Raw genomic sequence first — 25,935 nt, 5'->3', positions numbered from 1 at the left:
AGCCTTAAGGTCAATTTTTATTTTTCCCCCCTACACAACCTGCTGCGTTTGATACCCTATAAATAAAACTTTCTTACAAACGGGTGTACAGACAGTCAATCGCACCTACGAGATAATGATGAAAATGAAGAGTTTATTCGATCGCCGAGCATCACAGAAACGTGTCTCCGAAAAATCCATGCCCGATGACGCTTCATTCACCAGTTGCAGCTTGCTTCTGTCACACTACAATCAATTTGCAAGCTGTAAATTATCCAGCAGCTCTATTGCGCCGCCAATCAACTCTAATCCGCTAATCCATACAAAGGATATCCTTGGAAAGAAAAAGAGAAAAATCCAATTCTCCTCGGCCTTACTTTTATACAAGAAGACAGTAGTAGTTGTTGACCCAAAGTCCTCCGATCTGCTTACATGTATTATTTTATACACCAACACTCACCTCATACGTAACGCGGACGGTGGTGCACCTCGGAAAAGTACGTCTCGCTCCAATAATCCTACTACCCCCCCCCCCTCCTTTCCTCGTATATGGACACATGCAAAGCCAAGTACGTAAGCCGAGTACACCTACAGTGAAGAAGAAATCCACTGACATGCTGCCACACAATATTGCGCAGGAAGCTCCCACGGTCGAGTCGAGCCTCTCTCGTAGCGAACGCCTATATATGTATTCTTACTCGTCCTTGTCTCTCTCCGATTGACTTCTCCTTTGCAGAACATGCATGCAATACATAACTCCGTTCTATGCATACCAACATGTATATATATTCGAGACAACTACAGATAGTATATACAGATGAAAAAACTAAGCGAGGCGCAGTTCATCTCTCAAACTGCAAAACTATCTATCGTCACGTGTATTGTTGTATTGTACCTGTATACGCGTGCGTATAGACGTAGATGAATAGGCAAGGGGGGGGGTTGGACGCACTAAAGGGGGGGAGGAATAATAAAACGATAAATCTCAAGCATCGGCAATATGACGTGATAATCCAGTCCCGCACACCAACAGAGAGATAAAACGCACCTCTCGCGGCTGCCGTAAGGCCCCACCTCATCCCACTCGATCTGCTTCAAGGGCTCATTGCGCATATGTATATGTAATGCCTTTTCTCTCTCTCTGTTTACATGCATGTTTCATAAAGGGAGTCGAGAAGTGTATACTTTCGCTCGCAGTGATGTATAAGCACATCTTACGAGTTGTTGGTTACATATATGTATGTATACGGTTGGGATGCGCTCGAGCTTTTTCGCGGGCGTTGAACAATGGGCCGTTTTGTACGGACCCCCTTTTCTCGATCTCGACGCTGATGTTTTCAGATGAGATCACTGCTCTTGTTTTAAATACATTAGCATGTACATTTTTTTTCTTTTACCATTGATCTCGTACGTTGAAAATGTTAAAGATAACGTGAGTGAATATCCGCACAATAATAATAACCATTGAGTAAATAGTCATTGATATTTCGTTGATAAACGAATTAAAGACTTTTTTCTTACATAGATTTTAATTAGTCGACGACTAATTGGGTTATCCATCAAACTATTATTTTTACTTTTATCTCGAAACAGCGTTTTATTGAGAATTTTAATATGTGCATGACACAGTAGGTACTTGTCTCGTCGACACTTTATTTCGTTTTTCCTTCTCGGCTCATCATAACCATATCCCTCGAATTAATTGAACCTATACATCGCAGGTGCGTGTAACGCGTTACCAGATCACCTTTTCTTTATTAAAATAGCGCAAGAGGAAAAGGTTGTTGAGACACTTTAGATGCATCCAAATGTGGGCCGCTTAATCTTCAGATTGGCATGTAAATTGCTGTAGAAATTTTTTCGCCTGTTTTTGCATATACGCTTCAAAAGCGTACAGTCTATTAAAAATAACCGTGAAAGATTGATCATCATCATCATTACTAGTTTCTCCGAAGAAGAGAACTAGTTTCGCACTCTTTGGCTATTATTTTCCCTCAATACCGAAACATTTTTCAGACCTTATACATAGTACAAGTAATAAATGTACAGCCCATTATTTATCGACGCGATTTATTATCTGTTTTTATAAAAAAAATTGATTCGGTTGTAGGTCATACACGTTTCTCACACCTTAAACGTGCATCATTATAACAACGTTAAGAACAACAATCGGAATAATTGATTTAGCAATTAGCTTATGCAATAATTTTCCCAACGATATTGCAGCGCAAATCCTCGTAATTGTATGCTTATTTCCGTCCGACCGACAAATCTCATTTCCCAATTGGCGCGTATTACAATAATCCCGTGGCATCACCGACATTTGTACGATTAGCATTGAAAGCAACGATCCGTAGTGATGTATATAAAGAGAAGAAGAAAAAAAAAAAAAAAAAACGAAATCACAGCGCAACGATGATCTTCTTCTCTATCTCCTTCTATTGTGTAAAGTATAAGTATATGTGTGTAGTAGTAGTAGGCGGAGTTGGGTCTGCATATTATGCTGTTTTGATGCCGGGCCGGGCGTGACGCGTAGCCTTGACCTTCCTCTTTCCCTGTCGTAACAACATGTTTTTGCGCGCGTGTGTGCGTATCGACACATCGTCTCTTCTACATTGATATGAGTCGTATATACATATATATACTGGATCCTCTGCGTGCTATTCCAAGGTCATCGACTTTTGTGTAGTCGAAATTCCTTCGTAGAGGCGCACACGCGAACTGTTGGTTTTTTTGTTTTTTGCATCGAAATGATGATCATTCCTGCGCCTTATTTCCGTATTTGGTTTAAAAGAGGGCCCGCTAATATGGTACGTTTTATTCTCTTTTTTTTTTTTTTCGTAGAGTTGTGGTTTTTTGTCTTAATCGATGGACAGGAGGAGGAGGAGGAGGAGGAGGAAAAAGATGAGGATGAGTGCTGTGTGTATATTTATATACTTGGGGCGTAATGTTGCTGCACGTGACGTCAAGAGTCGTTTGATAAATTATCTGGTTATGTTTCCATCAAGGCTTTTCTAATGATTCGAACATTGTTTACGCGCCGCTACTCTCTAAAGTTGACTAATATTGACCAGTTCGACTGATCTAACTTTAAAGAGTATGTTTGCGAAACTACGGAATTTCATATTTTTACTAAATCATAACTTGGCTCGTGAGACTTGTACCATCGATTGTTTCGTGTATTGTAGCAAGTCGCGCATTTAAGTTTTATGACTTTTAATCACATTTATGAAGTTGTCTCATTAGAGTTGCTATCTTCTTTTTTTCTGAAAATTTCTGGCTTGGTTTTCTTATCTGAGACATTAATGAGTAGTCATTTTTTTGGAAACTATTTGAACCAGACTAAGAGTGTTTACGATCAACCAAAATAATACGATGATAACAACCATTGGTGGTGATTTATTGTATGCTATACTATGTACATGTGACTGATGTATGGCATTGCACTAATATATTAAGCACAATAATGACCTGGACAGAGACAATACTTGGATGGCACATGCACTGCAGAGAAGTTGGTTATAACCATGCAGTGATCGACTTCCTCTCTGATAAATAATTGAATCTTCTGACCCCATTGATCCAAAAACTTTTGGTTAACAAATAGCCTGAAATCGAACATCGAAAAGAAATATTGTTGGATCAGTACGCCCAATATTTTATACAATTGTATTGATTAATTTTACACAGCCATCACGGCAGCTTTTATAAATAGATATGTTTAGATTTATACAATGTGCGTTATAAATCTGGAGTAGTTGTTTGGTTACTGAGTACATCATATGTTATTTTAAAAATACTTATAACACTAAATAAATACGAAAAATGGCGATTAACGATGAGTTAATGAAACACGAATACAGCAGTGAAATCATTCCACACCTCGTTAAAGTATTTATTGATTCACAGGTTCGTGAAATGTATTCAGTTCTCTTTAGGCTACTAAACACGAGCAGTTGATTGTGAAAGAGGAGTTTTATTCTCAAATTCATAGTAAAAATGGTTAGGATGGTTCCTTCAAAGATTGTTTTGGCGGTTTTGCTAGTTCAAAGTGAGTTTTTGGTACAGTATACGTATTGATTGCGAAAAAAAAAATTCTCGAAACAATACAGTAAAGTAATTCATGATTTAGCTTTTAATAAAATAAAAGTTGCAGCTATTAGCGGAGCCTATGTTGGATCTGCAGATATAGTGAATAAAAAGAGTAAGTACTTTTTGGTGTAATTGCACTGTTTCTGAGTACGTATGTTCAATAGTTTTTTTTTTCTTATAAAAAAAGGTGCAGCCATAGATAACATTGATCCATTTGATTCTACAGAACAAGATAAAAGTAGCGAAATCATAGATATTCCATCTGACGGTGAGTAACTGTTGGTTTTAACGTATATTTTATTCTATATATTAAGTTCACAAACTATGTTACCAGATACAGTACTTTTTTGGTAATTGTACTGTTTGTAAGTAAAGTTTGATAATACTTTTTCTTATAAAAAGGTGCAGCCACAGATATCGATCCATTTAATTATACAGAACAGGATGAAAGTAGCGAAATAACTGAGATTCCAATTGATGGTAAGTAATTGTTGGTTTTAACGTGCACTTTAACATGTAAATAAAGTTGTCAAATTATAATACCAGACAAAGCACTTTTTTTGGCAATTGTACTGTTCGTAAGTAAAGATTGATAATACTTTTTCTTATCATAAAAGGTGCAGCCACAGATATCGATCCATTTAATTTTACAGAACAGGATGAAAGCAGCGAAATAACTGAGATTCCAATTGATGGTAAGTAATTGTTGGTTTTAACGTGTATTTAATTATGTTAATAAAGCTGTCAAACTATATTACCTGATACAGTACTTTTTTGGTAATTGTACTGTTTGTAAGTAAAGTTCGATAATACTTTTTCTTATAAAAAGGTGCAGCCACAGATATTGATCCATTTAATTTTACAGAACAGGATGAAAGCAGCGAAATTATAGATACTCCGTCAGACGGTGAGTAACTGTTGGTTTTAACGTATATTTTATTCTGTATATTAAGTTCACAAACTATGTTACCCGATAAAATACTTTTTTGGTAATTGTACTGTTTGTAAGTAAAGTTTGATAATACTTTTTCTTATAAAAAGGTGCAGCCACAGATATCGATCCATTTAATTCTACAGAACAGGATGAAAGTAGCGAAATAACTGAGATTCCAATTGATGGTAAGTAATTGTTGGTTTTAACGTGTATTTAATTATGTTAATAAAGCTGTCAAACTATATTACCTGATAAAGTACTTTTGTTGGTAATTGTACAGTTTGTAAGTAAAGATTGATAATACTTTTTCTTATCATAAAAGGTGCAGCCACAGATATTGATCCATTTAATTTTACAGAACAAGATGAAAACAGCGAAATTATAGATACTCCGTCAGACGGTGAGTAACTGTTGGTTTTAACGTATATTTTATTCTATATATTAAGTTCACAAACTATGTTACCAGATACAGTACTTTTTTGGTAATTGTACTGTTTGTAAGTAAAGTTTGATAATACTTTTTCTTATCAAAAAAGGTGCAGCCACAGATATCGATCCATTTAATTCTACAGAACAGGATGAAAGTAGCGAAATAACTGAGATTCCAATTGATGGTAAGTAATTGTTGGTTTTAACGTGCACTTTAATATGTAAATAAAGTTGTCAAATTATAATACCAGACAAAGCACTTTTTTTGGCAATTGTACTGTTCGTAAGTAAAGCTTGATAATACTTTCTCTTATAAAAAAAAGGTTCAGCCACAGATATCATTGATCCATTTGATTCTACGGAACAAGATAAAAGTAGCGAAATCACAGATACTCTATCTGATGGTGAGTAATTGTTGGGTTCAACGTGCATTTCATGATGTAAAGAAGTTGTCAAATCTACAATCATTTAAACAAGTTTTTTTCTAACGTGAAAATTAATAAAACTATCTTTCAAAGATTATATCGAAGCTAATCAAGTGACAGCCAACAAAGAACAGTTCCCATATCACGTGGCCGTCGTGAAAATTTTAAAATTCTTCGACAAATCTCGCGAAGTCTTATCATGCAGTGGCGCACTAATTAAGGAAAACTATGTCGTCACGAGTGCCAGATGTGTGTACAATAAAATTGGTGAATCATTCGCCTATATCGTAAAAGTTGATGCCTCGAGTAACAACTTTTCTGCAATCGGTGTCCAGTCCATTAACATCCATAAAGTTATCATTCACGAGTACTACAACATGAGGTGAGACTACCTTTCCAATTTAATTCGTATGAAGTGGTGATACAAAAGTTTTGACATTTTTCCAGCGACACGCGCAATGGCCAATATGACATCGCTGTCTTGGAGTTGGCCCAGAAACTGGATCCCGCTAGAGTTGTTGGTCTGCCCAAGTTTCAAGATAAGGTGGGAAATAACACCGAGATGACGCTGATTGGCTATCAACTTGGCGAGAATGAAAGGGACCTGGCATCTATTAACGTCGCTGTTGCCGATTCTTGTCAAATAATGTTGGGTAGTGGCTATGAAGTTGTTACACTCGATAAATCGCGCTTTTGCGTCACTGACACGGAAAACATGTTCCAAGTGAGTACCTATCGAGGTGATGAACCAATACGTTTGTTTAGCTACAGTAAAATTTATTTTGCCTGTTTTTTTAATGTTTCGCAGATCATGTATGGGTGTATATCGGTACAAAGAGTCGACAACAAAACCGTTCTGACGGGGCTCTCTACCAAAGAAACTTCCATTTTCACCAACATTGCGATGCACATCAATTGGATCAATAAAATTACCAGCGGCGTCATCGGCTTAACCCACAGCTTAGCTGTGCTGATCTTTGCAGTACTTTGCAGTTATGCGATGAATTCACTTACATTGTAAATGGTCCTTGTGAACCATATTTTAGATAAGTTATTAATTGTACGTTTATGCTGTATTATTTATTTGTATAAAGAAACATGTGAAGGTGCGCCCCTTTGGCTTCGGTAATCAATATGTTTACAACAAAGAGCCAGAGACGAGATGAATCACCTTACTATCAAAGCCCTTGGAAATAAATTGATTCTTTGAAAAGATAAAAGTGCTCGTGTTGGTTGACTAATGCCATCGGGTCCAGTGTAATCGAAAGGATCTCAAGTCAGTGTAGAAAAACAACACCCATCTAAATACCTTCGAAAAAAAAAAAAAAAAAACTTAACTCGATACAAGCAACAGTGTGTCTTACGGACCAAAGAAAATATACGCAAACGTATACGCATGAAACTCATTTCCTACTCGAATGAAAAACCTATCAATCGCACTACTGTACCGTACAGGTATAGTAACCGCAATTACAGATTGTATCAATGTTATTTATTTTTTTTTTTTTCTTTTCTTACTCCTCACTTGAATACATCCGAAGCAGAGTAACGGTGACTCGACCCCGCTGTACACGTATACCCACACGCAAAGATCGACTCGTCCAAACAATAGAGACCCGATCCCAAGATCGAGCCGCGGCGCGTATTTCCTTCACCCTCCGATCCAACATCCCGAAGGTAACGAACGATCTAAGCAAGAAGCAGCCGCTGTCCCGCATTTAATCGGCATCCGGTGCACGCACGCGGCAGCACCATATTTCACGCGGTATAAAGTATTGTATACCCACGTGCAGCATCGAGGAAATCGTTGGCGCGTAAACGCGCCGATGTGCCTGTACGCGACGAGGATGCAGTTTACCCCGAGAACTCGTCTCGCTTTACATTCGTGAGGAGTCAATGATCTTGATCGTGATCGCCGCGGTTGCCGCGTTTTGCGCCCTCCTTACCTCCGTTCGCTCGGTACATAGGCAGTATCAAATTCCCCTTTCCTCTTTACCTACTCGCCGCTAGATAAAACATCCCGTGTACTCGCTGCAGCTTGTGTTTGCATGCACGCGCGCACCCTCGCTAATCCGAAACTCCCGGATGGTGGTGGACATCAGTTTTGCTCTGTTGACCACGACCCAAGTGAGTCCGTCGTGTATATATATATAATGTCAGCTAACTCGCCCGATCGGCGATCGATCGATAAATTTCACGGTGAACGCAGCGCTGCGTCCGATCGTTAGTGCAAAGTGAGAGAGAGAGAGGCGTGCTTTTTTTCCGCGAGACTAGAGCCGGTTTTTCGAGCGCGTTTGCTCCTAGACGCACGTGCGCGGGTTTAATGCGCCTAGGAGTGTACGTGTGTGCCGATATGCGTGGAAATCCGGTCGCCCCCCTGGCAAATATGCCAAAAGGAAACTGCGTTCCGGAGCGTTTTTTTTTTTTTTCATCCGATTATTGCGCGGCTGTGAATTCCTGATTGATCGGGGCCGATTTTGCACGCCCGTGAAGCTGGAATTCTCGCTCTCGTTTGCAAGCGATTGTTGGGAGAATTGACCGGTCTGTTTGTTATCTGGATGAAAGTTGCTCGTTGGACATTTTTTTTTTTTTCTTTTTGTTCAATATACATCTCTGTTATAACGCAGAGATCGGTAATGCACGGGGTTTTTATCGATGGGGAAAAAGGAATTTCAACCGCATGTGTGCGCCTCATCGGATTAAAACACCGCCAGAGGTGTATACGTGATATACCAACCCCCGCGGGTGTAAACACGTTTTCCGCGATGTAAAATCTTTTTTGTCCTCTCGCGCTTGTAACGCTCTATTAAGATTTAGGTAATCATAAATTAGATAAACGATATCTAAACGTGTCGTGTATGGATATTTCGACAAAATTACGTACGCTTAAGTAACACGCGCGCATTACGTTTACTCCCAAAAAAAAAGAAAAATCAAGTGATCATGAAACAAAAATGTTTCAACAAGTTTAAATGTATAAAATGCAATAATTTACCGCTTCGGCAAAAATTGCGTGCATATAAACAAGAAACCTGGTAAGTTGACGAAAGCTAGCTCGTTTGCACCGTTTTTGGCGCCAATACGTCTCCGAATTTGATAAACTCACTCACGAAAGGCATTTCAAATGGACTTTCCGAGTTTCGCGGTGACAAAATTATGTTCCCCTCTTAACAGATGTATCATTAAAAACTCGTAAAAATTCATCACCAAGTCCCCGAAAGCCCCAGGAACAAGATTCCCAAAGTAAACTGGATACGCGCCCACGCACACTCCTACCCGTTCATTTTTCACGCGAAATCCATTATTATAATGACCTTCTAAATGGCACGGTCGGACCGGCGCATTAATAACCTCAGCCTCCGACCGAGTGGAAGAAAAGCCGACGCTGCCAACGGATCGTCCACGCGATGGGGCCAAAGGAGGTGGATGAGGAACACGAGAACACAATATGAGCCGATGGCGGTGGTGGTTTTTGAAATAAATTGCGGGCTGCTTCTCCCCCCAATTTATATATCCTTCTCTCTCTCTTTCCACCTCCTTATCCCCATCCCACTTTTTTGCCAACGCGTACAATAGACGATTCGTCGTGGTAGGCTCTTGGAGCTATTCATCAGGTGGTCTCTGAAAAAAAGGAAAAAAAAGTGCGGAGGAAGAGAGCGGTCGGCGAGTGGCATTTCCCCGCGTATATGCGTATAATACTTGTACACGGAGGCTAATGCCACGCATTTTTCGAGCATTCCAAAGTACCCACGTATACGTTACACACGTAAGGTACACAAATGCACGTCCGGGAGAGGACGAGGAGGAGGAGGAGGAGGAGGAAGAAGCCACAGGTAGCGTGTATAGGGGGGACGGAGGCTATTGTGCACGTGTAAGTATACTATTCCGGCAGTGGGAGAATATTTGCATGCAGGGGAGGATTTAATGGATCCGTGCAAAAGTAGCTGCTGCTGCCGCATAGCTCCGACGTCTATTGTGCTGGGAGAACTTATGTAATGGAGCCTCTTCACACACACACACACACACACACACGTAGTTACACTGTCTGTGTGTATATATATATGAACGCGAGATAGAATCGCGAGCCCAAGAAAGAGAGAGACACGACACGTAACTGCACGAAGAGAGGGAGGACGGGCCTCATCCCTCCGGGTGACTGCGGCATCGGTCGGGAATGATTTATACCCACACGCCTACTCCCACTCTAATCGATGCCGGTCATCCCTTCGTTCCTTCTCTTGGCTCGACCTGATAAATCTAAGGATGTATATACCGCGCTGCGCAAAACGTCGCGTGTCCGCTCATCTAACGAATGCGATACCTTGGGAGTCGCGTTGGTCTATACCGATTTACGTGTATACCTTGATCTAACGGAGTTTCAAGCTTTTTGGCGCCCATTGTTTTTTTTTTTTTCCTTGCATAGTAATGTACACCTTAGTTACGCTCGTATCGAAGAAGCGAGATGACGGAAAAAAAATAAATCCGGTTTTAACGTGAAGACGCGAGCGTAAGTATCGAGAGTAAAAGTTTTGTCCACCGAATCGAGTCATCAGTGGGGTATTTTTGGAGATTCTATCGCCTGCCCATACTAAATCGGGTTCACGTGTACATTAGAAACTGTTTGATCCACTATTTTGGATGTATCTTAAAAAGTAAAAGTGACAAATGACCACGTATTTACATTACCTTTTTTTTTTTTTTTTTATAATGTATGCTAATCAGTTGTACGACTCGGCGTTAATCCTCTCAGCTCGTCGGTCAACATCCGACCGAAAATAACGTACACGAGCGACGAACGATTTTCAGCTGATTCCCTTCCAGAAGAACCTCTTTCTCAACACCTGTCCGTGTTCTCGCTTATAAGCGATGCATCCACGCGGTCTTTTTTTTCCGTGGCTGATTTCTTTTTTACACCGAACGAAAAAGATCGGCTGGGTTCCCAAGGCGATTATTTATTGCCGTAGTCCTCCCTTCCTTTTTTTATTCCTCTTCCTACACCTCCAACACCGCGCCATCTCCAGCACGACCTTATCTCCGTTATAAATAAGGTGCATTACATCGCGCGCTTCGAACGATGATTTATATATAAAAACCAAAAAAACAAAAAAGAAAGAAAAATACGACGCGGTAAATAGCGTCATTGACGAAGGTCACCCGATGTGTTCTCTAAGACACCGTCTCCTCTGTTGACACTAATCAGCGTATAAGATACTATGTGACGTAGATCGCTGTTGTTGGTTGTCTTTCTCTCTATCAGTGTGCTCCTACGTGGGATTTTGCGTGATTGTGTAATTGCGTACAACATAATACCCTCGTCATCTCGTAATAATGAGCAATAAAAACTCGAGACCTCGGAAAAAATAGAGAAGCTCGTTTGTAATTGATAGCCGCGTGTGCCGTGTTCGTACCTCTTATACATACATAGGTGTCATCCGAGTGTTACGGAAATTATTACTTAATTTAATTCATTTTTTTTGTCTTTTCTAGATAATCTCGCGTAAAAATCTGGGCGTTTGCATAATTTTTGCGTTCATATGCTAAGGTCTGTTGCATAAAATGCGCGCAAATCGTTGAAAAAAAAAAAAAATATATGTATATATAAGAACCCGACACTCGGACACGCTTGGATGCATAATTACACACCTATTGGACGCGTAGCGTTGAGAAAACGATAAAGAGGCATTCGGATAATTTTTGTTTATTTTAACTCATCCCATCTAAAAAAATCACGAAAACCGCCAATGTATGAAAAACGCGCGCGTAAGCGATATTTCCCAATTCCCGCAGCGCATAAAGTATAAAAAGTATATACACACACAACACGTTACGTATAGCTACTTGAACATGAGCACTGGAAAAACCGTCATAATTGGCGCGCAGGTGCGCGCAGTGACCGGAGTGTCCTCTCTCCTCTGTATCCACGAGCGGAAACGGATACACGCTTTTTGCTCCGCCGTTTGCTCGTAACCTTCCCTCCTCCCGCTGCTGCCGAGTGTACTCGCGCTCTACGCGTTCACAAACGGGAGAACGTTTTAGCCGGCTATTTGTGCGATACGTGGATGTCATGCGTTATAAATGTTATACGCTTACCTTTCGTTTTCGTCGAAACCTTTTTTGTCGTTGCGCAAATATGATACTTCGATGCGTGTGCTACTGTGAAATGCGGGAGCCATCGATGTCCATATATAACGAATATTCATTCGGTGGAAAAAGAGAAAATAGCCATTTCTACATGTCTCGTTATAGTTGAAGTCTATATATAGATGATGTATCGAATCATAACGTGGATGAATGGCTAGTTCCATATTACGATTAGGTATTGGGTATACACGAGGAAAAATCTCGTGCGCAATAATAAGCGCTACTCCGTGTTATATAGACGGCCTTTTTTTTTCTTCTCACCGCGTGCGTGTGACATAATCGACTAATAACTGTCGTTCAACTCTTGATGGTATTACGTGGCGAGAGAATGTGCAAAAAAAAATGAAGATTACGAATGTAAGTGTGTAATATGACTCGAACTCGTTTGAGGATAAAATAATCGAGCAAAGAATCATGAAAAATCTTTAAATGCTCGGCTTTGGATGACGTGCCAGTAGATACAGACAGTTTTAGGGCAGACAAAACGCTCAAAATTGTTTCCACTCTGCTACACTTTCTGCATAAGTTTGCATAAAGAAAATAATTGTTTTTTTTTCTTTCCCTCTCTCTCTTTTTCCTCTCCAAAGTCAGGAGGAAGCTATTTTCACGCGTAATTATATACCAGCGCTTTGGACTTCAAAGTAGCAGAGCAGTGCCTAATACTCCCGAATAAATCACCATACCAATCATTAGTTTCTCTAAAAAAGCTTGCTTTCTCGAAATCAAATAATTTACTATACGATTTGGCATATTTGTGTTTGCAAGTCCACAGCCCATGCAAGCAATGTGGGAGTCTATACCTGCAGGTACACCGCGAGCCTCGGGAGCAATTTGCCAAAGAGCCTAAAAATCCTCGCGCCCCGCGGTATATAGGCCTCTCACAATTGTTTGCAATCGCCGTGGCGCAGCAAATGCGCGTAACACGTACGCTCCTCTCTCCCCCCTCCCCGGCCCAACATCTTTAGCATAAAAAGTGTGTCGTGACACGGCTCTCGAGGAAGGCTATGCAAGCGACGTACAGCACAGCGAGGAGCAAAGTAAGCCAGGCGTGCATGTATATATATTTGTGTGTACACCATTGCTGCGGGCCTCGGGAGATAATATTTCGAGATAGAGCGACCCCCTCTGGGGTTATCTCGGAGCGGAACACAATACCTCCGCCGGCTCCTCTCTCTCTCTCTCTCGCTACGAATAAAATGCATAAATCAAGCCGGGCCCTCTTTTATACGTGCACACACCGAGTGCCCCCCTTTACCCCTTTTGATTTTTTTTTCTTTTCGCATATATATGCGTACTCGCATAAATAGCTTCTGCGAGAGCTGTGGAGTGCAGCTAAACTGTGCTGTTTTCATTTTTTCGTCCTCATTTCGCATTTATTATACCCATGCGCGCGTGCAGTTGGTAGGTACCTCAAGTGCGAAATAACAGGTCAGAGGTAAAGAAAATACTGCACATAATAATAATGCACTGATATCATTATAATCCATTATGTTTAACAAACATGTTATCGTCCACTAGACTCACTCTAGACGTTGTACTACGTTCAATGTAAATTTATGAAAGGCGTTTGTGCTTACTCTATACCAGCACGTATTGGTTCAGAGGTACCAGCTCGGGGCACGACTTTTTTTGTACCCGTCGCTGTTGATTTTTTTCTTAAGTAACAGTATATACTTGTCGAAAAATTTAATGTACCCTCCCATCCATCGACATGTTTGTCCTAGACGGTGAGTTTATCTCTCGAAACCATTAGGTGCGTATACGATGTTCCGTTGGAATTTTCGGGTACGGGTCAAGTGTTCGAGGCATCATCACGAACGACGACAATTCAGTAACTCTCGAGCAGACGCGCTCGTTTAGATTAACATTTTTCGTATCGGCGTGTTGGCGTTGTACTGTTATGCCATTCACGAATTTTTGCATAATAATCCCGTTCGCGCGTCTTTTGCGCCAAAATCTCGACTATACCATCGAAGATACCGGGGAATCCCAGAAATATAACTCAACGAGTTGCTGGTTGTTGCGCAACCGAGTTTTATTTCAATTATATAGGCAGCTCTCGTTATCAACACTTTAAGCCTTTTTTTTTATTTTTGGAAATCCAAGGGATTCTCACCCTCTATTATTATAGCTGAATAAATAGCTAGATGTAATAAAATAAAAGCAAACGATCCCTGTATTCCGTAAATCATACTTAATAGACTCCCCGCAACTCGTGTCGCTAAATAAATCAGCGGAGCCATCTATTTCCTCACGTTTTCCCACAGATAATTCATGCCCCCGCCATCAACTGCCGGCGTAAAATTCCTCCCAACGCGTTCTCTTCCTCCGCTCGTTCGCTCACCGTGCAGCAATCGCACCCAGTTACTCGTCATCGTAATCATCCGCTGCATCATTAGCGCGTTTTTCCTTCCACCCATACGTGTATAACGCGCCGAGCGGCAGCAAATGTACAAAGAAACAGGCCGCCTGTTGCCATTGGCATCACCGCCGCGTACAATAAAATGGTATACACACACACACACCTCATTTCCATTCGCACATGGTAACGCCTCCAACCTTGACTGTGCGCGCTGCCGCGCTTCCAATCGATTTTCCATTTCGCGATGTACTTGACGAGTCCAACCGCAGCGCGCATTGTATAATACTCGTTAATCCTGCCCTCGACTTAGGCATGCGATCTACATATGTATATGCAGGGCGCACGCAGCAAACAAAGCCACGCGCTCGCCGAAACCGCGGGAAATAATGTATGATTTACCGATCAACTCCTACAGAGTACCTCCTCTCTCGCGTGTAAATCATCCTCGCGGACTTCATATAATATAATATACACGTGTTATGTTCTGGCGGTTGGCTCAATCGTATACGGCCGAGGCGAAGATAAACGGTGAACGGGAAAACCGAGGGGAGAGGGGGAAAAAAAGAAATAGGGGCTTTCAAAGTAATGGGCCGATCGGCAGCTCGTTATGCCCGGATTTATATAGATATCGGATCGATCACGCGGCCAGAGTTTGGTTGCGTATGGTATAAGACCGGCGAAACTAATTGCTCCGATTTAGAGGATCCGCCGATCTGATTACCTTGTATATGTACAGAGCGTGCAGCGAGAAAAGTACGAATCCGTGAATCAATTCGGGGATTGTAATTCGTTGAGCAAATTATCCTCTGGCCCTTCATTTCGTTGGCTCCTTTTTTCGCGATCCCTGCACGCGTGTAACACGCAAGAGTCATCATACAGCGCCCATCGTAAAAACCACTCGGTCATATTTCGGCCCAGACAGAGCGCGCGATTTGTCAAACCTGTTTAAATCCGAAAGTCCCGGGCTTACCTCTATACGGTCATTATCCTTCGCCAAGGATACCTGCGTGTGAGATTTTCGAAGTCGAGAGGACTGTGAACCCGTCCTCTGCGCCTGTAAATAACGGAGCCCATGTGGCCGATGCGCCAAGGGGACGGTGATCTATCATCCCGGCAAAGAGCAACGACGCGAATATCGATCGGCAGCGGTTGAGGCCTCTGTACGCTGCCCTCTGCGCGTGTACCGTATACCTGTACGTCGATCGAGTGTCAAGATAGATCTCACTGGCAGGCAGAGCACGAGGATCAATTTTAATCTGGCGATCGAGCATCGGGTACACTAACCGATCTCTCTCTCTCTCTCTGTCTCTAGGGGTATCCATCCGGAGACGAAACCTCGCGTACGATGATGACAATGATCGCCAGCATCCTCGTTCTCTTCTCGAAAGGTTAAGGGGGGAAAAGAGAAAACGAGAGATGGACTCGTAAGAGGAAGAAAAAGGAAGGGAAGAAAGACCAGAGCGTTGTAGCCGATGATCGAGAGGATGCACGCAAGGTGTTGCACGAGCGGGCGCTACCTCGGCTAATTTCGTCCCATTAGCATAATGGCCGGGCGATGATAGCCACGTGTTCTACACAATACGAAATCTTGGTGGAGGAAAAATGAAGCCTCGGACACGTGTGAGATACCAGCCCCACGCTCGCCTTACTTACCCGCACTGATATATATATATATATATATATTTTTTTTCTTCCGACCGACCGTTCTCCTTTCCTTTGCGCGTATCTGCCGTTAAGCGGGGCCAACAATAACCGGCTTGCCGAAAGGAGAACACTTTCTCCGCGGTCGCTGCTGCCTTTGACCGCGAGACACACAGTGGGCGACGTTTATTTCATTTCAGGAGTATCGAGAGCATGTACATGCGAAACGAGTGAGCGTGGGTGGAAACTATGGGTTGCCCCACTGCTGTCCCGGGGTAAATAGAAACCTCAATCGGGCATCGGTGGGAATCGTTTGTTTGCTCGTTTGTGCGCATACTTAATGTCTGCTGTGCCCTTTGCCATATAGGAGATAAGTGTCGATGCACGAAAGTATATAGTAGAAGGGGTGGGGGGGGGAGCACCTCATCCAATACTCGTGTAATGCAAGCTGGCTACACAACGCAGCTGGTCGATAAAGGTGCACAAGCGTGGGCCTTTTTTTTTTGTTTATACTTTGTCCGTTTCGTCGGTATCGCGTGTAGTTTCGACTAATTAAATTATATATGCTCGCGCACGAGCGTCTAATACGTACGTTTCGGTGTCGCCTTTTTTTTTTTTCTTCAATTTTATCTCGATTCTCTCCTCTGGATCTTTTCTTTCGAGCGCGAGCCGTTGCATATATTATTACAAATTGCGTCTGTTGCCATACGTACGGCGTGGGTCAAATTGCGAGGATCTTTGGGCGCGTGTATGGCTATACGTAATATATGCATGTATATACAGACTGTGAGTGATCGATAAGAGATACCGAAGGCTGGAGTCGACTTTATTAGTTGCTACTCTCCGGGGAGAAACTTTAAGATTTCTTTGCGCGTATATATATAATTAGCATAATAAACACGCAATAACTCAGAGGCCGTGCCATGTTTGTGTGTGTATAATAGGTACTCTACCATTTGCTTGTGAATTACCGATGGCGCGACAGTGGCGTGCAGGCGTTGAGGATGCGCTGTCTGCCTCCAATACGTTTTTTTTTTTTTTTTTTTTTTTTTTTCGTATAGGATTCTTATCGGTACAATTACGATGTGCGTACGAGGCGTTATCCTGATTCCAAAAATCCTGATATCGATGAAGCCGTAATTTGAGTGAAAGAGAAAATAAAAACTTCGAACGCTATAGTATAGGCTAACGTGTCTTTATCAGCCGCAAGCTAGCGAATTAAGCAGAGTGCTTGTTTCGCGTTTACCACGTGCTTGTAGAATGTCTTTTTTTTTTTTTTTTTTTTTCTTGTCTGTACGTAATCGTATGTACGCGAAAAATGCTGTGTTCGTGTGTGGCGTCGAGTATCCTTCCATTTGATTGTCTGTGATGATTCCAAGTGCCCGTAATTATTATCATCCGATAATATGCGTAGTTAGACATGGCGCCATCGATCTTCCCCGACTTGATTACTCAATCTCTCGGCTCATCCTTTGTCTTATCTTCGATTAACGTATCGTTTCACTCGCTATCTTAGTCGATGATGTTACGCTCTTATGTATTTTTTGTTCTTACATTTCTATAGCTCCTTATTCTCTTACCTTTGACCTTTACGAAATATAGGTGATTCTTTGGTCTATAAGGTTCTACTCCAAATGATTATAATGTTGTGATTTTCATTTACTGGATATAGTTTAACAATGAGTTACTTACTAAAAGACTGTCATATGGATGTATCACTGGAAAAATGATTGTTTTGTTGAGTCAAAAAAAATCAGTTACACATTTTTTGTTTTCGAACCTAAATTTGTACAAGATATCAAATATAGTTTCCAGATTGTACGTTCTTATGAATAATGTGATTATCTCCTTCGCGAAGCATTTTTTACCCCCAACATCAAGTTAAACTGGGAAGAAGTATAAGAAAAATTTGTATTCAAACTGCAGATTTTTCGTTAAGAACATTTAAATATATTAAATATAGCTCAGTTTACTCTATTTCTCATCATTTGACGCTGCATATTAAAAAAAAAAAAAAAAAAAAAAAAAAAAAACTTAAATTTAATAAAAAAATTTAAACTACCTAATTACGAATCAAATGAATAAATCCAATACCAAGTGTCTAACCATTTCTGGCTTCAGACGTAACGGAATATTAGTGATTATAGAAAATAGTTAAACTCAAAAGGAATCTTCTTTGGCTCCCTAAAGATTTACAGATAATAATTTTTCACTTATGTTTGACGTATCTACAATTGCTAGTTAACGAAAGCAGTGGTATTAGATTGTCTATACTGACCAGGATTGAGTATAGTGACTCCTTCTCTCGCTCTTTATGTGGCACAAAAAAGAAAACCAAGACAAAAATTGTACATTGATTTCTTGATATTCTTTTATAATCTAAACTTCGAATTTAGATTGTAAAAAAAGATGCAGATAATCACACCGATGACTATCACTACTAAATAATGTTTTACTAAAAATAAATAAATTAAAAACATAATTAAGGTAATCAATATACGTATGATTTTACTTATGTGTTGAATTGCACACGTATTAGCACATACTTGTACACATTCGTATTATATTTCTAAATAGTTAATGCAGCGAGCACGTATAGGTATAATATTCATACATTTATAACAAGTAAAGTTAAAAGTTTCAACAGCACCAAAAGTCGTGCATATGTACACGTACACATAAAGTACACACATATAATATATGTGCACTTATATATACCGGATGAGATTAAACAAACGCCGCAGCCGTAAGTTGAGGTGAGCGAGCAAACGAGGCGGAGAGAGTAGATAACGGTACGCTAGCTGTATATATAATAATACCACCACACGGTGTACGTAGCCCCGGCCAACTCTCTCTCTACGTCACTTTGGATCTGATTCGCTGCCGTTTTCTCGTTTATACTCGAGCCACACGCGGTTTTGTTTTGTCAACTACACAAGTAGGTAGTATATGGAAGAGAGAAAAGATCACCGATGATTTTGGTTTGTTTTGAGGTCACTCTGTTAAACGTCTCATCGCGCGCGCGCGTGTGTGTGTGTATGTTTTCGGGGGAGTGGAGGCGGCTCCGTTTTTCGAGGTAAACGGAACTCGGTGACGCTGAGACACATTATGCGCCGAAACTTTCACGATCCGTTATCGTTTATTCGAGAGAAAGGGATGTGGGCCGCGAAAGTAAAAACGAACGAAAGAAAAATTCGATTGGAATTTCATGCAAATTAATGTGCCTCACTTTCATTATCACTTTAAAGGTGGACTCGGATCGGATACACCTAGATTTTACGTTTGTTTTCTTTTTTTTTTTTTTTTTTTTCTTTTCCCCGATGCATCTAAAGATAGCAGAAAAATGATTTTTCAAAGTTCATGATTTTTGAATTGTTTAATTTTGCAAAAGTATTTTTTTGTCAATATTATGACACAATTATCGAAATGTATCAAAATATACCTAGAATTTGTGCACCTTCATTTTGAGTATGAAGTCAAGCTTTGAAATCACCGTATATACTTTGTTGACTTTCGTTACCGATAATTTTTAATACAAGCTTTGTTTAGCAAAATTTTTTGTTTCTTCCATTCATCCAATAATATTGATAGGATGGTAGAAGAGAAAACTAATTCAGGCATGGGTTGAAAAATATCAGGTAATTTAAAGAAGCGGCTGATTTATGAAAAACGTTTTTCTCCAAATTTATTTTCAACCACTTGCTTTACCAACCAAAATTTTTTTACTGTTTCAACGTTTAATATATTTAAAAAAAAACATCTTATCTACATGTTAAAGCTACAATCAAGCCAAAGGTTTTGTATGACTTGAAAACTTCTCTCTATCCGTAATATTTTTATAAATTAATTTTTCATTCTGAATAATAAGCTCATCATCGATTATCATCAGTGCCGAGTAGAAACTATTCAATTAATTGAGGACCCGACAAGTGCTACTCTCATTTTGCCAAGTTAAAAACCGTAGTCCGTACTTTAGCAGAGACAAAAGTAAAACCTTTACTTCCTATACACTAGTAAAGTATGAAAATGATGTAACAGACCACAACAAAAGTCCATAAACAACGCATACACAAAATAATAGTGATAAAAATTGTAACTGACAATCAGAAGCTACAAGTAACCGAACCCCCGTCCTGTACAGTTACAGATCGCACGGAGTACGAAGAGCGTCAGGGGCGGGCGTCACTGCCCACGGAGTCACCCCGAGTCAAAGCACGCAGGGAAGACCCGCTGCGTGGCGTCCTGTCGTCGAGACGGCGCAAAGTCCTCCGGCAACGAGCCACGGCCGAGGGGGTGATGGTCGTCGGTAGCTCGCGACGGGCGTCCTTGCGCCGCAAACCGGTGATCAGGGAGCAGGTGATCATGGCCGCGGACGTGTTTGACATGCAGGAGTCGCAGAACGGACTGTACGTCGCTGTGCCCGAACAACCGACCCTCAACGACACCCACATCGTCATCGAGACGCTCGGCAGTACCGGGTACGTTTGTCTGTACTTGCGATCGTTTTTATTCAAATTTACACAAAACGCAACCGTATCGGCCCTTTTGGTCAATTGTTTTTTTTTTTTTTGGACCACTGCCAGCCAATCATGTGTACACTAATTTTTTCCTCAATCAGGCCGAACGATATAAATCTCAGCGGGTGTACTCCAACTCGAGACGTCATGTTTCGTACACCGTGTGCCTGTGCAGTATACGTATATGGGTCCCAATGATTTATTCCGTATTATAATCGCGACCCGAATTTCCCTCGAAAGAGCGCCCCCGAAAAATTTCATATGCTCTATCGCTCGAGGGTTTTTGCATCGGCCCACACTCGCCCGATATTCCCACGTACGGAATCGTGACCGAGAGGGCTCGACCGAAACGTTGCACGTGCATGTATGATGTAAAAATATGTCACTTCTACGTTTGTGTCTCATCAATGTGTATTATATAAAAAAAAAAAAAAAAAAAAAAAAAACCACAAAAAAATGTTTTGATGAAACTATACAGGAGCAGGCGCAACTCTACGGCTGGGAAATCATACCGAAGCCACAACAACGGTAGCATCAGTTTGAGTCCTTTGCCATTGGAGCAGCGTACGAAGAAAATCGTAGCTATGCCCGACTCGTTGTACAATCACTTCAGACCAGTCGAGGACATCCCCATCGAGGACATGTCCCAGTTCTTGTATTTCGGCCAGAAGCTACGGGGAACCGGTAACGCTCTCGTTTCTCCCTTCCGGCTTTTTCCTTTCGAAAGTCCTCCTCCTCCCACCGCTTTTACTCTCTTCCTCTCGCACGCGCGGCTTATCTCCCGAACGTGACTCACCTTTTCGCACTCGGTTCAAAGACCCCGATACACGACCGGCTCTTAAAAGCCCCCCCCCCCTTCCCCACCAACGAGCCTTTATCATATACATACTTTTATTATGCGCTCGCACTTTCTACCCAACCAACGCACGTCCCTTTCTCCCTTTTCATATCGAACCGAGTCGAGAGAGAGAAAGAGAGAGTTTATACACGTTCCAGTTTCTCTCGAAAATCTGGGTTAACGCGCGCTCGGCACACACTTTTATTGCTTTATTTTCATGCTCCGCAAGTAGGTGTGCACTCCATCGGCATAATCCTTCCTCGAAGCTGCTTGTTGTACAATGTTTCCACGAGCGACCAAAAAACATGATGATTCTTAGGTATGGGAAAGGACAGTTCCTCGGCGAGTCCGTCGCCGAACAAGCTGCTGCCCGGCCTCGAGGACATAATAGACGAGGAGATGAACAGCGTGGACCGGATGGGTGGTGGTGGTGGTCTGAGTCGCAAGTCCACGAAGATGCGGTCCGTCACGAGTTTTCGCGAGCACACGACCAGGCCGTCGTGCCCGGACAAGGAGGCCGAGGCACGGGGGAGGAACAGCTTGAACACCACCGACGCGGAAAAGAGCGCGCCCGGCGTTCCCGACGCGGCCAACACCGCCTCGAATCTCAGTTTGCGCATCGTCGTTACCGAAGCTCCGGTTGTTGCGATCACGACCGCCGGGAGCACGTCCTCGACTACGACTGACCTGCCAATTCTCACGGGCTTCAACGCGACGGAGGAGGCCAAGGTTTGCCTTTTTTTTCTTTCTATTACTTCCACATCTCATATCCCTTTGACTTCTTGAAAATCGGTGTACCTATCTTCACTACTCATTTCCATTCTCGCATAGTATGTCCAAGAGTGTTGTTCAAAATTCAATATTTATAATTGTTTGCAAAGTAGCCGAATAGATCGAAGGCGTGAGACAATCGACTCTTTCGCGAGGGTCTTAAATCAGTATCAGATGGAAAAAAAAAAAAAAAAAAAAAAAACTTAATTCAGTTTCGTAGTTCGTGGAATAATTGTCAATGGATCGATTTGGTTGATTTTAAAACTCTTGCAAGCCTGATTGCGGTGCACGACAGCTGCATCCGATGGCCAAAGATCGGTAAGCGCTAGTTGAAATTTGTTTTTTCCTCGTTTGCTACATTTTTATGAGTACGAAAAAAACCACACAATAGCTTTGGTTTACAAAAAAGCCGAGTTCATTAACAAATTCCAGCGCTATCGCCGCGAATCTCCCTGGAAACTCATGCATTTTCAAATCGTTCGTACGTACAAAAGCCGCGCGCAAAATGTGTGCATAGGTATACTTATATATATCGTGTTCCGAACAATCTGAGGCATTATTGATAAGTAACGTGGTCTGATCTCGCAGGAAAAGGATCAAGAACAGGGGCAGCAGCACGTGACCGAGCCGCAGCGGAGCACGTTGCGCAACTCCCGCGTCGTCGCTGGCCCTACTGCATCAGCCGAGACCGGCAGCGGAGCGATCACCTCGTCCTCGTCCGCCTCCTCCTCTTCCTTCTTCTTCTCATCGAGCAACAACTCGCCGGCCGCTGGCGCTTCTCGGCTCAGTGCCGGCGCGACCGTCGAGCAAGCCACAGCCGCTGCTCAACCGAGCGCCAACCGATCCCCGAGCTTACCGATCGCAGCTACCACAGCAGCGCCCCAACAGCCCCACTCGGGCTTCACCATTAGGTGGACGGACGCGAGGCCCGCGAGCGCCGCCAGTAAGAGGCGCAGACTCGCCGCGGCCGCGTCAGCAGCTGCGGGCAGGCGCCGTGACAAGTCCGTCCGCAACCACACCATGGAAGAACCGCCCAGCCCTTCGGCCGCACCGCCAATCAATTACACCACTCCCGTCGACAGCAGCAATGTAACCAGCACTGCGGTGCCAATAGTGCCTTTTTCCTCGAGTACTACCACATCGACGACGCCGATGCCAACGACCGAGGCAGTGGAGACCGCGGAAACGGTCACGGAAGCCGAACCGATCGTCACGACGATGGGCAGGATGCTGGACCCCTCGGAGGTGCAAAAGATGTACAGGTCGGGCAGCAGTAGCACCACGTCGACGACGACGAGCCCACCACCAGCGCCGACAGAATCGACGGAGGAACCGGCAGAGACAACGATCGCGATCGGCAGTAGCACGACACCGACGGCGTCGAGCCAGAGCCCGGAGAGATCGCCCGAGGTGCGCGCCCGAAATTTGGCGGACAAGGCCAAGGACGACGTGCTGCCGATCATGCAGCGCTTCAACACCTCGAGCATGTTCAACTCGAGCGAGGCGTCGTTGGTACCCTCCACTACTGCCACCCCGAAAAGGACAACGCCGGTGCCGATCGCCAGGCCGGAAGTACTGCCGATCTCGACGACGACGAGGCTCGAGCTGCCGACTGAGCCGTCGACCGCGCCTACAACGAGTGCGGTCAAGCCAACCACGGCGACGTCGATGCCAAGTACAAAAGTAACCACGACGACGACGACGACGACAACGAGGCCAAGGACGACGCCGAGGCCGGTGATCGGCCAGAGGATGGGCAATCAGTCGGGATCGGCAGCGAGGCCCTACGTTCGCGAGTTCAACGGTTCGGGGTATTACCCGCTCGAGTTGGGCGGCAGGTACAACAACAGCCGGACGTTTTTGGTGCCGGGGGAGTCCTTCGTTAACGCGAGTGAAGTGGTATCGAGGCGACACGACGCCGACGCCCTGGCCAGCCAGGAGACCCTCGCCATCGTCAGCTACATACTCGCGAGCCTCCTCGTTTTTCCGATCGCCGTCGGCGTTGGACTGATCTTGAGAAGACTGATACTTAGGAATCGTAAGGTGAGTGCGCGAATCATATAACGGTTTTGCTTCGTCCCGAGTCACGATCGAAGTGTCTTGTTTTGGAATTGTCGCGCGCGCTGTGGCGTACAAAAACTGCTGACGTTCATTTGCAAAAACTATTTCGCGTGGGTATGCGCGTGCTTTTGTCATCGGAAACGAATGAAAAAAAAATAAAAAAAATAAAGAAAACGTGATTCGATGTTTCCGGCGAACGCTCGAGTCGCCGATTCGCACGATCGCTCTTCTGACTGTGTTGTAAATTGGCTGCGTCGGTGGTTTCCTTTTTTCTTTTCATTCACCAAGCTTGAGGAACCCGATTGAGTTTTTTACTATTGCTTTTTGCCGCGCGGAGCAAAAAAAATTTGCGAATGGAATATTATACAATCGGCAAACAATAAAAAAAATTTAAAAAATAATAAATAAAACGAATCGAGGTGGGAAACACAATTTTCACGTCCGTGCCTATTTGCGCGAAATGTATCATAAACGAGCTCTCGGGATTTCAATGTCGACGAGAGGAACTTTCTCGCAGTGAATCGGCAGAATCGCAATCGTGTAAATATTCGAAATTCGACGGAAAAGGGAGCGAATACAGAGATGTGTACAGTTGGGCTCGCAGAGTCGTGGTTGTTAAGCTGTCAAGGGAAAGAGCAACCTTTTCCGCTTAGCGACAATAAATGCAACACACGGGAAGGGGAGCGGCGAGGGAAAAGGCTAATTAGCGCAAAGTAGAGCATGATTCCCGTGCTCGGCTATTATTTTTTTCCCCCTCGTTCCGTATACAGCTTGTACACACGAAACCACGAGGATGGGTGTACGTAGGATTGATGAATTTACCCGTGCGTTTTTTCTCCTTCTTCCATCCACAGAGTGTTAATGTATACACAAATAGCACTTACGTACCGCCGTGGCTTTGCTCCTTACACGTGTACTACAAACACCTAGAGTCCATCAAAGTCGCGCCGTTACTCTATCAATTTTTTGCCGGTCCGATGAAATGCGGCACGCCACGGAGAAAAGCCAAGCCAAAACAGGTGTCCGATACAAAATCGTAAGATTTTTCTCACGTGTACAACCTCGTGTCGCGCTTGTGGACTGTTCGGCACTCGAGCGCATCTTTAGATGTATTGTAAACTTCCACCCACAAAAGTACCATTGTATATTACAGAGGGACTAGGACCCTCCGAAGAAGAAGAAGAAGAGGAGCAGCCCCTCTCCGTAGCGGTTTGGGTGTATATACGTGTATACAATAACCGCAGGCACTTTTATCCCGCGAGACGGATTTATGCCCCTGCCGATTTTACGATCGCGCCTTTGAAAGCGCATACATATACGTGTGTATATATTATAAGGAGGAGGTATCGGTGGGGGAGCGAGGGCTCCATTCTCAAAATTCGGGCCCGGGGGTTTCGTTGCGCTTGGCGCTGGCGGGCGTCTTTCTCCCGCGTGGGCACACAAAGGGACATGTACACAAGGTAAAGGATGCGCCGTAAGAGAGGCACAAAGGACCAGGAGGGTGGGGGAGAGGCATGATCCGGTGTGTATTTCACGGGGGAGGACGTGGGCTCGGGAATTTCGGGATTTAGATGCGGCCGATCGGTTGTATGCCCCGCTATTTCTCTCGCTGGCGGTGAATGTATACATAGGCGGGTATAGTCGGGATCGCGGGGAGGTCAATTTAACTTTGAGACGTATAGCGGCGAGTTGATATCTTTACTGTGATTCCGCGTTGAAACACTTACCTACTTAAATACTTTTTT

The 25,935-nt window shown here is 43.1% G+C and overlaps 2 protein-coding genes across 2 annotated transcripts in view; both read left to right on the top strand.

Annotated features, from left to right (window-relative positions):
- Positions 1 to 3,978: 3,978 nt before the first annotated feature.
- Positions 3,979 to 6,880, top strand: LOC149374572 (uncharacterized). The gene is made up of 11 exons (XM_089592981.1): positions 3,979 to 4,030; positions 4,112 to 4,183; positions 4,259 to 4,339; positions 4,689 to 4,766; positions 4,937 to 4,978; positions 5,113 to 5,190; positions 5,542 to 5,619; positions 5,758 to 5,838; positions 5,953 to 6,241; positions 6,307 to 6,583; positions 6,668 to 6,880. Exons 1-11 carry the CDS (start codon positions 3,979 to 3,981, stop codon positions 6,878 to 6,880), a joined length of 1,341 nt encoding a protein of 446 aa, XP_089449107.1.
- Positions 6,881 to 7,944: 1,064 nt separating this feature from the next.
- The window catches only part of LOC149374571 (uncharacterized), a 33,181-nt gene continuing 15,190 nt past the window's right edge, over positions 7,945 to 25,935 (top strand). Inside the window, exons 1-5 of the mRNA XM_089592980.1 lie at positions 7,945 to 7,986; positions 20,114 to 20,481; positions 20,999 to 21,204; positions 21,678 to 22,087; positions 22,718 to 24,172. Of these exons, the coding sequence (XP_089449106.1) occupies positions 7,945 to 7,986; positions 20,114 to 20,481; positions 20,999 to 21,204; positions 21,678 to 22,087; positions 22,718 to 24,172 (2,481 nt within the window). The remainder of the gene's footprint in view (positions 7,987 to 20,113; positions 20,482 to 20,998; positions 21,205 to 21,677; positions 22,088 to 22,717; positions 24,173 to 25,935) is intronic.

Source organism: Copidosoma floridanum, unplaced genomic scaffold, assembly GCF_036245765.1.
Source record: "Copidosoma floridanum isolate Cflo_tuat_1 unplaced genomic scaffold, Cflo_Japanese_pri ptg000019l, whole genome shotgun sequence".
In the NCBI taxonomy this organism is placed as follows: domain Eukaryota; kingdom Metazoa; phylum Arthropoda; class Insecta; order Hymenoptera; family Encyrtidae; genus Copidosoma; species Copidosoma floridanum.
Note: the sequence above shows the minus strand (reverse complement) of the source record. Positions and strands in the feature narration are given on the sequence as shown.

Excerpts from the sequence above, each read along its gene's own strand:
- LOC149374572 (XM_089592981.1), top strand. The coding sequence starts at position 3,979 with ATGGTTAGGATGGTTCCTTCAAAGATTGTTTTGGCGGTTTTGCTAGTT. Across the intron at positions 4,184-4,258 it reads AGATATAGTGAATAAAAAGA|GTGCAGCCATAGATAACATT; the intron begins GTAAGTACTTTT and ends TTATAAAAAAAG. Across the intron at positions 4,340-4,688 it reads CATAGATATTCCATCTGACG|GTGCAGCCACAGATATCGAT; the intron begins GTGAGTAACTGT and ends TTATCATAAAAG.